The sequence below is a fragment of the Cygnus olor genome, chromosome 29, assembly GCF_009769625.2.
Source record: "Cygnus olor isolate bCygOlo1 chromosome 29, bCygOlo1.pri.v2, whole genome shotgun sequence".
Classification (NCBI taxonomy): domain Eukaryota; kingdom Metazoa; phylum Chordata; class Aves; order Anseriformes; family Anatidae; genus Cygnus; species Cygnus olor.
This window is the reverse complement of record NC_049197.1, coordinates 2567024-2582015: the sequence shown is the minus strand read 5'-3', so window position 1 is coordinate 2582015 and position 14992 is coordinate 2567024. Positions and strand designations below refer to the sequence as shown.

General features: G+C 59.7%; 1 protein-coding gene and 1 pseudogene across 2 annotated transcripts in view; both read left to right on the top strand.

Moving 5' to 3' along the window:
- The first annotated feature begins 1359 nt into the window (after positions 1-1359).
- Positions 1360-2151, top strand: LOC121061139 (annotated as a pseudogene).
- A 1876-nt stretch (positions 2152-4027) lies between these two features.
- The window catches only part of LOC121061108 (tubulin alpha-1A chain-like), a 34081-nt gene continuing 23116 nt past the window's right edge, over positions 4028-14992 (top strand). Inside the window, exons 1-4 of one of the 2 annotated variants that reach the window (XM_040539497.1) lie at positions 4028-4461; positions 4711-4757; positions 14430-14696; positions 14778-14851. In XM_040539497.1, coding sequence (XP_040395431.1) covers positions 4043-4461; positions 4711-4757; positions 14430-14696; positions 14778-14851 — 807 coding nt within the window. In that variant the 5' untranslated portion in view covers positions 4028-4042. Of the gene's footprint in view, positions 4462-4710; positions 4758-13784; positions 14021-14271; positions 14319-14429; positions 14697-14777; positions 14852-14992 lie in introns of those variants that run through there. The other variant, XM_040539498.1, reaches the window with a different exon arrangement.

The window sequence follows — 14992 nt, the reverse complement described above, 5'->3', positions numbered from 1 at the left end:
GTGGTGGGGCAGTGGGATAGGTTGCCCAGAGAAGCTGTGGATGCCCCATCCCTGGGGGCCTGTTCAAGGCCTGGTTGGATGGGGCTTGGAGCAACCTGGTCTAGTGGAAGGTGTCCCTGCCCTGTCCCCATGACAGGGGAGTTGGACCTCAGTGGTCATTAAGGTCCCCTCCAACCCAAAGCATTCTATGATTCTGTTTCTAAAAACATCTGGTTTTTTTTTACACTAACGCACGCAGCATGGGTAACAAACAGGAGGAGCTGGAGGCCACCGTGCTAGTAGGAAACTTCGATGCAGTTGCCATCACGGAAACCTGGTGGGATGATTAACATGACTGGAGTGTGGCTGTTGATGGCTACGAACTGTTCAGAAGGGACAGGTGAGGAACGAAGGGAGGAGGAGTTGCCCTCTATGTTAGGAAGTGGATAGATTGTGAAGAGCTGTGCCTGAGAAACAGCCATGACCAGGCTGAGAGCTTGTGGGTGAAAATCAAGGATCGGTCCGGTAAAGGGCATCCAGTGGTTGGGGTCTGCTACAGGCCACCTGGTCAGGGAGCGTCTGTTGACGAGGCCCTCTTGCTTCAGCTGCAAGAACTGTTGCGCTCACAAGCTCTTGTCCTGATGGGGGATTTCAACCACCCAGATGTCTGCTGGGATAGCGGCACAGTGGGTTCCAGACAATCCAGGAGATTCCTGGAGTCTGTTGAGGATAAATTCCTGGTCCACGTAATAGACGGACTGATCCAAGGTGAAGCCTTACTAGACCTGGTGCTCAGCAATGTGGAAGAGAGCATTAGAGAGGTTAAGATTGGAGGCTGCCTGGGCTGTAGCGACCACGCCCTGGTAGAGTTTGTGATCTTGAGGAATATGGGTTTGGCAAAAACCCATAGAGTCAGGACCCTGAACTTCAGGAGAGCAAACTTCTGGCTGCTCAAGGAATTACTGGCTGGGATCCCCTGGGAAACTGTCCTTAAGGGCACAGGCACGGAACAGAGCTGGCAGCTCTTTAAGGACACCCTTCTGAGAGCACAAGAGCTCTCCTTCCCTCAGCAGAAGAAATCATGCAGAGGAGGCGGGTGACCGGCATGGCTGAACAAGGACCTACAGCTTAAACTGAGGGAAAAGAGGGAAATGTACAGGAAGTGGAAGCAGGGTTGTATAGCCCGGGGGGAACGCTCACTCTACCCAGGTGGAATGGAAGAGAGAATCAGAAAGGTAAAAGCGTGAGAACTCATGGGTTGAGATAAAGACGAGGGCATGGAGGAGGGGGGGTTCTCAGAGGCGCGGGAGGACATGGCCACCCTGGAGAAGGATTATGAGGAGGTGGGGGCTGATAGCTGCCTGGCCCCGCAGGTCTCCACGGCCGTGGTGGAGCGCTACAACTCCATCCTCACCATCCACACCATGCTAGAGCACTCCGACTGCGCCTTCATGGTGGACAACGAGGCCATCTACGACATCTGCCGCAGGAACCTGGACGTCGAGAGGCCCACCTACACCAACCTCAACAGGTTCATAGGCCAGATCGTGTCCTCCATCACTGCCTCCCTGTGCTTCGATGGGGCCTTGAACGTTGACTTGACAGAACTGCAGGCCAACCTGGTGCCGTACCCCTACATCCACTTCCCCCTGGCCACCTATACTGCCGTCATCTCTGCCAAGAAGGCTTACCACGAGCAGCTTTCGGTGGCTATCACCAATGCCTGCTTTGAGCCGGCCAACCAGATGGTGAAGTGCGACCTGCGGCACGGCAAGTACATGGCGTGCTGCCTGCTGTACCGCGGGGATGTGGTGCCCAAGGACATCAACGGCGCCATCGCCACCATCAAGACCAAGCACACCATCCAGTTTGCGGACTGGTGCCCGACTGGTTTCAAGGTGGGCATCAATTGCCTGCCTCCCACGGTGGTGCCCGGGGGGGAACCTGGCCAAGGTGCAGCGCGCCGTCTGCATGCTGAGCAACACCACGGCCATCGCCGAGGCCTGGGCCTGCCTGGACCACAAGTTCGACCTAATGTACGCCAAGCGTGCCTTTGTGCACTGGTACGTGGGCGAGGGCATGGAGGAGGGGGAGTTCTTGGAGGCGTGGGAGGACATGGCCGCTGAGAGAGGGAGTTCAGAGAATCTTAGCAAATAGAGATAGGGTGCTGACAGTATTAAACCAGTGGATGCTGCTGAATGCCTTTGCTAACCATTTTGCATCGTGCAAATTAACTGAAGCAAGAAGCCTTGGGCCCCTTACCACGTTTAGTTCCTGATAAGAACGTGAGCTAATCTTAAGAAACTGGCAGAAATTGATCCTGCAGTTTGGACAGGAGCCAAGGAGCAACTGAGTCTGCGCAAAGACAAGAGGTCAGCTAGCGGTGATGAGGAAGAATCACCAACCTTCATCCCCACAACCCCTGGCGACCACTACCAGGAGACACTGCGCAAGCACAGATGGTAGGAGCTTGTGGAAATGACTTCTTGGATCCAATTTTAATATACGGCGGGGACAGGTTATGCATATGTAGAGGCTTATTGTGAAACTTCATGCATATGTAACTCTTTATTGCATATAACCATGGCAAGTTGCCGCGTCGTGAGAACACGACTCACGACTTTGTTGAGACAACCCCTCGTGCTGCCCAGTTCCGAATAAACGTCCAGAGAAGGGCAACGAAGCTGGTGAGGGGTCTGGAGAACAAGTCTTACGAGGAGCGGCTGAGGGAGCTGGGATTGTTCAGCCTGGAAAAGAGGAGGCTCAGGGGCGACCGTATCGCGCTCTGTAAGTACGTTAAAGGAGGCTGTAGCGAGGTGGGGGTTGGTCTATTCTCCCATGTGCCTGGGGACAGGACGAGGGGGAATGGGCTAAAGTTGCGCCAGGGGAGGTTTAGGTTGGGTATTAAGAAGAACTTATTTACCGAAAGGGTTGTTAGGCATTGGAACGGGCTGCCCAGGGAAGCGGCTGAGTCACCATCCCTGGAGGTCTTTAAAAGACGTTTAGATGCAGAGCTTAGCGATATGGTTTAGTGGAGGGCTTGTTAGTGTTAGGTCAGAGGTTGGACTCGGTGATCTTGGAGGTCTCTTCCAACCTAGATGATTCTGTGATTCTGTGATACTTTACAATCTTACTGATTGTGGAGTCCGTTTTCCGCAAGTCAGCTGCCCTGGAGCAGGATTGCGAGGAGGCGGGGGCTGACAGCGCGGAGGGCGAGGAGGAGGGGGAGTACCAGTGCCTTGTCTGTTCTGCCAGCTGCACCGCGAGCTGCTCATTAAAAGCCCGATCTGCATCATCCTGCCTCTCGCTTATTGTCCCAACACACTCTGCTTCACGCTCACCCGGGCAGGACCCCCAGCTGACGATACTGGGGGGGCTTCCTGTGTGGTGGGGGCTGTCCTGGAGGGGGGGATGCTGGCTGGCGGGGGGGCACCTTGGGTGGGTTGGGGGCTGCGCCTACTGGGAGTGGGTTACATGGTGCTGGGCTGTCTGCACAGCGCCTGGGCTGGGGGCTGAGCACTGCCCCGTGCCGAGACCCGGGGAGGGGGAGGGGGGGATGGAGGGGGGCCGGGCCCGTTATTCAGCGCTGCCCCGTGCATGGCGGCTCTGCGGGAGCCAAGTCACGGCCCGGGGGGGGGGGAACGGGGAAGTCGTGGGGGGGCAGGTGCTGCCCCCCACCGTCCCCGTTCGCGCCTGAGCAGCAAATAAAGGCTGGAGCCCGGGGGCGGCGCTGTCGGGGACGGCACCGGGGGCCGGGGCCGGGGCCGGGGCCGGGGCCGGGGCCCGTCCCGCGTCCGCCGCTATCCCACAGTCCCCAGGGGGCGCTCTGCCCGCCGCCTCCTCTCTGTGGTCGGCCACTCCTTGCCGGGCGGCTGATAGGGGCGGTGCTTGAGCGGCGCCGACCAATCCCGACAGCGCCGCCGGCGTCGGGAAGCCTCCTATTGGCCGGCCCCGCGCCGCGCGGGGACCAATCCCCGCCGCCGTCGGTTTGGAAACCGGCGGCGGGCGGCGCGGGGCCCGTAGAAGGGTCCCGGCGGGGCCGGGCGCAGGGTGCGGAGCCCCCATGGCGTCTCGCGGCCCCCCCGGCGCCACGGAGCCCCGCGGGACGCCCCCGTTCCGGGCGGACCCGGCGGCGCTGGCCGCGATCCTCGGCGCACCGGGACCGGGACCGGGAGCGCGGCCCAAGGCTGGGCCCGGCGGCGCCGTCAGGGCCTCGCTGGCCGGGCGCGTCCCGCTGCGGCTCGGCTCCCTCCGCACCCAGATGAGCGCCCCCGGTGCCGCCGCCCGCTGCCGCCGCCGCCGCTCAGCGCCCCGCTCCCCGCAGGCCTCGCGGCCGCTCCAGCGCCACCTCGACCGCGCCTCCGGTTTCTCCGTTCGGGCTCCCGGGGGCCCCCCGCGCCCCCGCGCCCTCCCTGCCGCCGCCCCGGTTCTCGAGCCCCGCGGCGAAGCCCTGAAGGAGGCGGCCGGGGCCCGGTCCCGCAGGTGAGGGGAGGGAGCGGGGGAGCCCCGCCGGCGGCTCTCGGCCCGGGGCGGGGGCGGGAGGGGAAGGGGAGAGGCCGGTGCCGGGACGCCCCTCCCGGGACCGACTTTGGGGCTGTCCCGGGGATGCTCGGTTCCTGCCACGAACCAGCCACACACAGGACGAGCGCACCCCGGCCAGCCCCTCCCCCGCTGTTTTGTTCTTTTTGGGGGGGTCCTAACCCCACCCCTAAGGCCCCCACACCCCTGCAGCCTCCAAAAACACACGGACCAGGATCCCCCCGCAGCGGTGAAAGCGGGTGGGTGCCCGCCCGACCCCCGCAGCGCCCAGGTGTTTGGGTGCTGCCCCCCCCTGTGACTGTGACCCCCCCCCCCCCACCCCATAACTGTGCCTTTCCCTCCCCACAGAGACCCTCCCGGCTGCGCTGGCCCCTGGCCCTCACAGAAGCACACGCTGGAGCAGGGGAAAAAGACAGTCGCAAAGACCAAGATATAAGGGAGAATGTGGCTCATCCTAACAGAGAAGGGGGAGGGAGGGAAGAGGGGCAGTGCTGGGTCCATGCACCCCCAGTGGCCTAGGGCAGCAGCGTGACTGGGCAGGACGTTTACTCCAGGATACAGGGTTGAGGACGGAGGGAGTGGGCCTCTTGAGTTACCCACAGGCCGTCTGTGGTGGCTTTGCTGCACGGGGAACCCTGGCGTGGGTCTGCAGGCACAGCAATATAGTTGTGGGACAACCGGGTGGGATGAGTGACGTGGCAATAAGGAGGTGCTTGGTGACAGCCAACGTGGCTTCACTAAGGGCAGATCATGCCTGACAAATCTGGTGGCCTTCTGTGATGAGGTTACAACACCGGTGGACAGGGGAAGAGCAACTGACATCATCTACCTGGACCACAGCAACAAAAGTGACACTGTCCCCCATGACATCCGTGTCTCTAAATTGGAGAGACACGGATTTGACGGATGGAGCACTAGGTGGATAAGGAACCGGCGGGATGGTCGCACTCAAAGAGTTGTGGTCAACCACTCGATGTCCAGGTGGAGATGAGTAACGAGTGGTGTTCCTCAGGGGTCAGTATTGAGACCGGCACTATTTAACATCTCTGTCGGTGACGTGGACGCTGAGATTGAGTGCACCCTCAGCAAGTGTGCCAATGGCATCAAGCTGTGTGGTGCAGTCGGCACGCTGGTGGGAAGGGATGCCATCCAGAAGGACACGGACAGGCTCGTGAGGTTCAACAAGACCAAAATGCAATGTCCTGCATCTGGGCTGGGGCAATCCCAAACACAAATACAGGCTGGGCAGCAAATGGATTGAAAGCAGCCCTGAGGAGATGGACCTGGGGGTTTAGGTGGATGAGAAGCTCGACATGAGCCGGCAATGTGCGCTTGCCGCCCAGAAAGCCAACGGTATCCTGGGCTGTATCAAAAGAAGCGCGGCCAGCAGGTCGAGAGAGGCGATTGTCCCCCTCTACTCTGCTCTCCTGAGACCCCATGTGGAGCACTGTGTTCAGCATTGGGGCCCCCAGAAGCAGAAGGACATGGAAGTATTAGAATGAGTCCAGCGGAGCACCACAAAGATGATCAAGGGGCTGGAGCACCTCTGCTACAAAGACAGGCTGAGAGAATTGGGGCTGTTCAGCCTGGAGAAGAGAAAGTTCCACGGAGACCTTTGTAACAACCTTGCAATACCTAAAGCTGGAGAAAGCTGGGGAGCGCAGTGATGCATGACAAGGAGTAATGGCTTTAAACTAAAAGAGGGTAGATTTAGATGAGATACAAGGAAGAAATTCTTCACTCAGAGGGCGGTGAGGCGCTGGAACAGGCTGCTCAGAGAAGCTGTGGGTGCCCCATCCCTGGAAGTGTTTAAGGCCAGGCTGGATGGGCCTTGGAGCAACCTGGTCTAGTGGAAGGTGTCCCTGCCCATGGCAGGGGGGCTGGAATTTGATGATCTTTAAGGGCCTTTCCAACCCAACCCCTTCTATGGTTCTGTGATCCTATGAGTGTCCTTCCCATGGGTCTGGAGCTCCAGCAGCTGGAGGGATGGTTGCCCAGATGGAGGAGTTGGGTCCAGGGGTCCCTCTTCCTGCCCCTCAGTGCCTGCAGGGCCGGGTAGGAGAGGGGACGCGGTGCCCGAGGACAGCCAGGAGGGGACACTGGCAAGGATCTCCAGCCAGGCAGAGATCTCACAGCAGTGCCCCAGTGCCCTGATGGCTGCTCCTCTTCCCTTCCTCTCCCACAGGAACTTGAGCTGAAAATGAATAAAGAGACACCTGACGGACTGAAGGTGGGGTGCAAGGCAGAGGGCAGAAGTTGGCCCATCCTTAGAGGGTCAGAGAGGGGGGTGCCAGCGCTGCTTCTGTGCAGCCCAGTGGCCTCAGGCAGCGGTGTAGCTAGGCCAGACATTTGTGCCAGAATGCGGTGGAGAGGGAAGGGGCGGGGGGTGGGGAGTGGGGCATCATTTCCCTGTGCCTGTCTCTGTGGGTCGCCAGGTCTCCCTGTGCCTTGGGGCAGTGGGGGAGCTAGACGGCATGGCCCCAGAGCTGGAGAGCAGTGAGGGTCCCTGGGTCCCAGCACAGCTGTCCAGAATGCTGTGCTTGTTGTTTTGCAGCACATTGCCAAACTGGAAGAGCAGCCGCAGGAGGAGGAGGAGCAGACAAAGGTAGCGTGCAGGGGCCAAGGGGAACCGTGGGGGTGCCCGCTGGCACAGGGTGGGTGATGTGGAGGAGGGCTGGAGCAGGCACAGGGAGTCAACAATTCTGTCTCCCAGGTGCTGCGTCAGGAATTAATCCATCTACGAGAGGATATAGAGGAGAAGGAAATAGAAAGTGCCTGGTGAGTGAGGACTGCCCCCCTCCCCTCCCTTGCCCCACACTTGTACCCAAGGGGTTCTCCGCAGCACCCAGTGGAGCAATGGGACCGCCAGGGCTGGAGCCGGGCAGCCAGGGATGGAGTGTGGGAGCGAGTTCTGATCAGCACCTGGCGTGGCAGAGGAGCCCAATGGAAATGGAAATGCAGAAGATGCTCCGCTGCCCATAGCTAGTTAAAGAGCTCAGCTATTGGGTTGGGATCTCTCCAAACTGCCTCGAAGCAGGGGAAAATTTTGCCAGCTGTTACTGGGGCATTCTCCTTTGGGAAGCCCCGGCGGTGTTCCTCGTGCTTTCTCCAGTGGAGTGTCTTTATCTTCCAGGCAGTGTTAGCGGTGCCCGAAGCAGAGCACAAGTCTACCGGGTAAGAGCGCTTTCTTGACATGGAAGTTTTTCTGGGGATTTGTCTCAGCCAGCTGTGTGCTATTTTTGCACTCCCTTGCCTTGTTTCCAGGGCTCCCGACCTTTACCTGGGGTAGTGGAAAGGAGCCTTTTGTAAACCAGAGTAAGGGAAAAGGGGCTGAGGGGGTTCAGGGAGGGGGGAGGTAGCTGGCCCATGGGAGCCCTTTCCTCTGATGGGCTGCTGCTGGAAAGATCTGCTTTCCCTTTGCCTCCAGGACCTCACTGGTTTCAATGGACCAGAAAAGGCAGGAGCTAAAGGAGAAGGAAGCCCATGCGTCTGCTGCAGTGGAACAATTTGTGCGGGCCGTGAGCGAGGTTCTGGAAGATAATCACATCCAATGGGAGAAGAGAGAGGTAAAGGTGCTCGGGGCGAGTCAGAGAGCTCGGTGCCCTCTGAGGGCTTCCTCCTGCTGGTTCCTCTTGGCCCTTTTCAGTGGTAGCTCTGTCATTGTGCTGCCTGCCCCACACCTGTAGTGGGTTTATTAGTTTATTAATCACTTATTAGCTGAGCCAATAAGTGATGTTGTTTTGCGCCTCTGTGAGAGCATATTTAAGACAGGGAAAAGAAAAAAAGAAAAAAAAAGCTGCGCCACACAGCAGCTGGGAGAGTGAGAGGAGTGAGGAACAGCCTTGCAGGCGCCAAGGTCAGTGAAGAAGGAGGGGGAGAGGTGCTCCAGGCGCCGGAGCAGAAGTCCCCTGCGGCCTGTAGTGAGGACCACGGTGAAGCAGGTTGTCCCCTTGCAGCCCATGGAGTACCATGGTGGAGCAGGGTTCCACGCTGCAGCCCGTGGAGGAGACCACGGTGGAGCAGGTGGACCTGCACTGACAGAGGCTGCGGCCTGTGGAGGACCCCTGCCGGAGCAGATTCCGGGCCGGACCTGTAGCCCGTGGAGAGGAGCCCACGCAAGAGCGGGTGACCTGGCAGGAGCTGCTGCCCGTGGGGGATCCAGGTTGGAGCAGTTTGCTCCTGAGGGATGGACCCCGTGGTACGGACCCATATCTGGAGCAGTTCTTGAAGAGCTGCTGCCTGTGGGCAGCCCACGTCGGATCAGTTCAGCAAGGACTGCATCCCGCGGGAGGGACCCCACAGCACAGGGGACGAGAGTGACCGAGAAGGAGCGGCAGAGAAGAAGCACTATAGAGTGACCATAACCCCCGTTCCCCTGCGCCGCTCAGGGGGAGGAGGTGGAAGAGGGTGGACGGGGGGGGGGAAGGTGCTTTTGGTTTCTTTCCTTTGCTTCTCGCTTCTCTAGCTTGTTAGTAATAGGCAATAAATCTTACTATCGCCCTATGCTGAGTCTGTTTTGCCTGTCACAATAATTACTGTGCGATCTCCTCGTCCTTATCTCAACCCTTGAGCTCTTTTCATTGTATTTTCTCCCCGTTCCTCTTTGAGGAGGGGGCGTGAGAGAGCGGTTGTGGTGGAGCTCGGCTGCCCACCCGAGTAAAACCACCACAACACCTGACCGCCAGGGTTCAGCTTTGCTTGTGGCTTGGAGCCGCTCTGAGCAGCGCTGTGAACTCCTCCCTGGGCTGGGTGTCCAGCCAGGCACCTGCTGGGCTTGGCTTGGCTTGGCTTTGGAGGCCCTTCCTAGAAACTTGCAGGTCAGGCTTCTTAGCTGGCAGGCGCACCCTCCAGGCCAGCTGGAAGGGGGCCTCTGCATGCACCAGCTGGCTCAGGGCATGACTCCGTCTCCGGGCTGGTCTGGAGAGTACACAGGGTTGGGAACATGGGGCTCGGGCTGAACCTGAAGGCAGTCTGTGCTGTGGCTCTGGACACTGGTGGCCTTTTTGAGGCTTCACTTGGTTCATCTGGGAATGCTCACAGTCTGGCACCTTTTCTGACAGGTCTTGCCTTGAATTTCTGACACAGAGCCCTTCCTTAGCTCTCTGCTAGGAGTCAGTGCTCATGCAGAACTGCTGTGTGTTTGTGCGCACTGCTGTCTCTCCATTCCCCCCCTTTTTTTTTTTCCAGAACGTTCTGCACTTGACAACGGACGCATTTGAAAAGGCGCTTAAAATCGACACCTGGATGCCTGACTGGGCCCTGAAATCCATAGGTATGCAGACAGACAGTTCACTGCACTCAGCTTGTGTCTGACACTCCCCAAAGCAACAAGCTCCGCATTCAGCCCGAGAAACACATCATAATTCACTGCTTCTGCTAATCTCCTGCCTGTCCTAGTGAACTTCTTTCCATATTCATTTCAGGTGCCACAATTGATATGGAGAGGACATCCAAGAGTTATGGTGGGGAAGGCATGAAGAAGTGGTGGATTTTTCCACTCTTTTCTTTTGCAAAACATCCAGAGACTATATTGCAGGTATGGCAAGAGAAATTGTGACCGCCGGTTTACTTTCTTGCTTTCTGGCTGGGAGACCATGCGTTTCTAGCACGGGTGGGAGTTCAGTGGGTGTGCCGAGCCACGGAAGCTGCAAGAGATGTTCTCTGGGCCCCCCAGCGCTGATCTGGTCAATCAAATCAGCCTGAAGAATGCCTGAAATGGTCCTCACAGGTCCAGCTCAGTTTTTGAAGGGTGATGGAGTGACATACGTTAGGAACACCACCCTGACGCTGTAGCCTTTGAGAAAGCAGAAGTGGATTGCGAAAGGCGATTGAGCCTAGACACTCTCAAAACTTGTGCATCTTCACCTTCTGTTCATAGACTAGCGTTTACTTGTGAGATGAATTGCGACCTATAGAGAAGGCAAGGTCTGTGGCTCCTTGCTGAACAGCCGGATCTGTTGGCTCTCTGACTGCCCTGCCACTGACGGTCGCTGGCTTTCTCCTTTCAGCCCGGTATCTCCCCAGGCGACTGCTGGACCTTCCGAGGATCTCAGGGACACGTCGTCATTCGGTTGCCGGTGAAAATCTGGCCAACAGCTTTCACCATCTGGCATATCTCCAAGCGAGTCTCCTTCCGGGGAAGTCAGCAGCGCCCCAAAAGAGTTTGCTGTCTCTGTAAGTCTCTGCCTGGCACTTCTTTTTGGGAGGCCCTGGCCCCAAGGAAAAGCAGTGCCAGAAAGCGTGGCGTGGCGTGTTCCCTCAGAGATTTGAGGATTGGTTGCTGCAGAGCACCGCATCCTATCGAGGGGCACTGGAGACACTTGAGCACTGTTAGACACGTCTGGAACCTTCTTCTGTGGTTCACAGACAAGGATCTGGGAGCAGTTGCTCCGAGTGCCCTGACTTGGGTTCACTCTCACTAGAAAACTGCTAGAGCCAAGGAAGGTGGGAAAGGGTTCCCAGCTTTGGCCTCAGCATATTCTTTTTCTGATGGCCTGCTTGAGACTGACCTGCTCTCATCATCTCTTGTCTTTGAGGGAGTGGATGAGGACAAAGCGGAAACGCTCCTTGGGCTATTCATCTACGACGTGGACAGAGTGATTGCTCAGACCTTCTATGTGCAGGTATGGCAAGTGCGTGTGGGCAGGATGGCAGGGAGGAAGGACAGGTTGTCTGCAAGTCTCTGGAAGAGAGGGTTCAGATGATCACCCAAGCCACCCTCTGCTCTCCCATGTGGCTAGCTCCTGCTGGGAAGACAAGGTGGTTAGCCCACCTTTGGAAGTGCTTTCCCTTTCTTTGTGGTAAAGCAGAAAAAGCAGCAGTGGGAAGGGGCTCTGGAAGGGAATTAGTCCCGTTTAGGGCGAGGAGGAAGAATTGCTGGTGGGAGGGAAGATTGCAGACATCTGTCTCAGTCAGCAAGACTGTCCCAGTGTCCCAAGGCAGCCTAGGGAGCAGAGCAGCTTGGGTTTCCACAACTCCCCTCAGCAAGCCTCTGAGGCCAGGGCTTTGCTTTCTAGGCACGGAGGGCGCCCCTATGGCCCTGGCGAGAAAGGGCCTTCTGGTTTCCCTTGCTTCCTCCTCTGTCAGGGCTGCCATTTGGTCTGCAGCAAGGAGGGGAGTGCTGGCAAAGAGAGCTACGTGGTTGTGCTGCGGCTCTTCCCACCTGAGTAACGATGCTTCCCCCTGTTTTCTTTGCAGAAGGAGCCTCCCAGAATGTTCCGCCATATCAAATTGGAGGTGCGAAGCAACTGGGGAAACCCAGAATACACCTGCATCTATTGAGTGCAGGTTCATGGGCAGACAGAAAATCCACAAGGATTTCTTAAAAAAAATTTCTTGAACAAGAATAATAACATTATAAAGATGTGGCAGCTCAGTTTCATGTGTTTCAGCCAACCTTGACGGTGGTACCTAAAGCAGCGTACTGGGTTGAGGAGCATTAGGGAGAGTGAGAGGGAGATAGGGACTGGCTCCACCAATCTAGCAGCCCTGAGGCTTAGGCAGCCAGCAGAGGCTCCATGAGAAGCACATCACCCCCTAGCGCCTTGCGGGCAGGTAATAGGAGGGGACCAGCAGGCAGACAGAGCTCCTGCCACAGAGAACCCCCTCTCCTCTCCTGGCCTCTCCTCTCCTCCCTTTGTGGGGGTGCAGAGCCTTCATCACCCTCAGGCGCGAGGCAGAGCTGAGGCAGGGCCGGGCTGGGTGGGCGGGGCCGCTCTGGAAGGTTCCGTGCTGTGGGGCATGCTGAGGGGGGGCACTGGGGGGGGTGTCATTAAGGTCTGTGGTCATCAAGGTCCCCTCCAACCCAAAGCATTCTAGGATTCTGTTTCCAGAAACATCTCTTCTGTTCCGTCCCAGTAATAATAAATGGCACAAGCAGAAATCAGCTCTGCCAGCCTGGGGTGTCGCCGTGCATTCAGGTTGTCCTCATCCCCCCCACACTCACACCCTACAGCCCGCCCCATGGGTGGCCAAGAGCAGATGTTGCCCCTGCAGTTGCAGCTCTCCAGCAAAGGCCCTGGATTGAATGTGTAAGGAATGGTCCAGCAATTCATGCCACTAAGGGATTTGAAGGGTTAACATTGAGGCCTGGGTTTAGGTGATAAGAGAACAAAGGGATTTCTTTAGAGGAAAACTGCTGACTCTGCAGGGACGTGCAGTAACTTCTGACATCCGGCCAGGAGACCACCAGATAAGGAGGAAGAATATGAGCCTCCCGTCCGAGCGGCCCCCGAGAGACTACCAGAGTCTGATAAGGAGGCGCCCCTGGGAGGACTTTGGATTCGGGAAACCAATTATAATAACCCTGCCTCTTTTAGAAGTAGTAATAAATATGTATTAGCCTAGGAGTATAAAAAATCAGCCGTCTTATGTAACGGGTGTGCGTCTTGGTGGAGCAGAGGCTCCCGGCGCACCCAGCGCTGTTTGCTTGCCTCTATTCGTTCAATAAATGGTAAACTTTGATTGCAGTCCTACTTGGGACTCAGTCATTTATAACAAATGGAACAGGCAGTGCTGGAGCTACACTGGGGGTGCTTGGAGGGCTTGTAGGCACAGTAAAAGATGCATTTCAAACAGCCCAGCTGGGTCCTGCTCGTGTCCCGCAGCCCGAAGGAGATGCCAGCACGGACGCGCTTTGAACCAGGGCATTTATTGGGGTAAATCCAGGTTGGAGGGGGCAACGACCCACCCCTGGGTGCTAATGGAGGGCTGGGAAGGGCCCCTCTGTTGGCATTCTTGAAGACACGTAATCCACAAAGGCTGGAGCTCGGGGGCGGCACCGGGACCGGGGCCGGGCCCGTCCCGCGTCCGCCGCTATCCCACAGTCCCCAGGGGGCGCTCTGCCCACCGCCTCCTCTCTGTGGTCGGCCACTCCTTGCCGGGCGGCTGATAGGGGCGGTGCTTGAGCGGCGCCGACCAATCCCGACAGCGCCGCCGGCGTCGGGAAGCCTCCTATTGGCCGGCCCCGCGCCGCGCGGGGACCAATCCCCGCCGCCGTCGGTTTGGAAACCGGCGGCGGGCGGCGCGGGGCCCGTAGAAGGGTCCCGGCGGGGCCGGGCGCAGGGTGCGGAGCCCCCATGGCGTCTCGCGGCCCCCCCGGCGCCACGGAGCCCCGCGGGACGCCCCCGTTCCGGGCGGACCCGGCGGCGCTGGCCGCGATCCTCGGCGCACCGGGACCGGGACCGGGACCGGGAGCGCGGCCCAAGGCTGGGCCCGGCGGCGCCGTCAGGGCCTCGCTGGCCGGGCGCGTCCCGCTGCGGCTCGGCTCCCTCCGCACCCAGATGAGCGCCCCCGGTGCCGCCGCCCGCTGCCGCCGCCGCCGCTCAGCGCCCCGCTCCCCGCAGGCCTCGCGGCCGCTCCAGCGCCACCTCGACCGCGCCTCCGGTTTCTCCGTTCGGGCTCCCGGGGGCCCCCCGCGCCCCCGCGCCCTCCCTGCCGCCGCCCCGGTTCTCGAGCCCCGCGGCGAAGCCCTGAAGGAGGCGGCCGGGGCCCGGTCCCGCAGGTGAGGGGAGGGAGCGGGGGAGCCCCGCCGGCGGCTCTCGGCCCGGGGCGGGGGCGGGAGGGGAAGGGGAGAGGCCGGTGCCGGGACGCCCCTCCCGGGACCGACTTTGGGGCTGTCCCGGGGATGCTCGGTTCCTGCCACGAACCAGCCACACACAGGACGAGCGCACCCCGGCCAGCCCCTCCCCCGCTGTTTTGTTCTTTTTGGGGGGGTCCTAACCCCACCCCCCTAAGGCCCCCACACCCCTGCAGCCTCCAAAAACACACGGACCAGGATCCCCCGGCAGCGGTGAAAGCAGGTGGGTGCCCCCCCACCCCCCGCAGCACCCAGGTGTTTGGGTGCTGCCCCCCCTGTGGCTGTGACCCCCCACCCCCCCCCACCCCATAACTGTGCCTTTCCCTCCCCACAGAGACTCTCCCGGACGCGCTGGCCCCTGTCCTGCCCAGTGAGCAGCTGAGCGAGACGGGGGGAGCCACGGGGGGCAGACCCTGCCTGGCCCGCCGAGTGCCCGCTCGCATCCCCTCCTCAGCCAGGGGCACCGCAGGAGCTGCCTGGGGGGCACAGGGGCCCCCACAAACCGCAGGGGGGGCCCAAGCTGCACTGCCAGGTTCCCTCCTTACCCAGGAGAGCGCATCCATGCTCCCAGACCCCCCCTCGAATGAAAGCAGCACCCCAGGTATGCCCCCTGCCCCCCCCACGCTGCCACCCTGCACTGGGGGGGGGCTGTACTGGTGCTCAGGACCCCCCCCGCCTGCAGGCACTGACGCCCCCAGAGCATCTGGACCCTCCAATGTCGGCTTGGCTCGCCGTGTGCCCATCACCAAGGCCATGGTTTGTATGGGGGGGGGGGGTGAAGGGGCAGGTGCCAGTGCTGAGCCCTGCACCCCAAAATCCCCCTGCCCGCCATCTCGCCCTGCAGCGCTTAGAGGCATCCAAAGAGCGCTTCTTCCGCACACCGCGCCTCACCCCCCG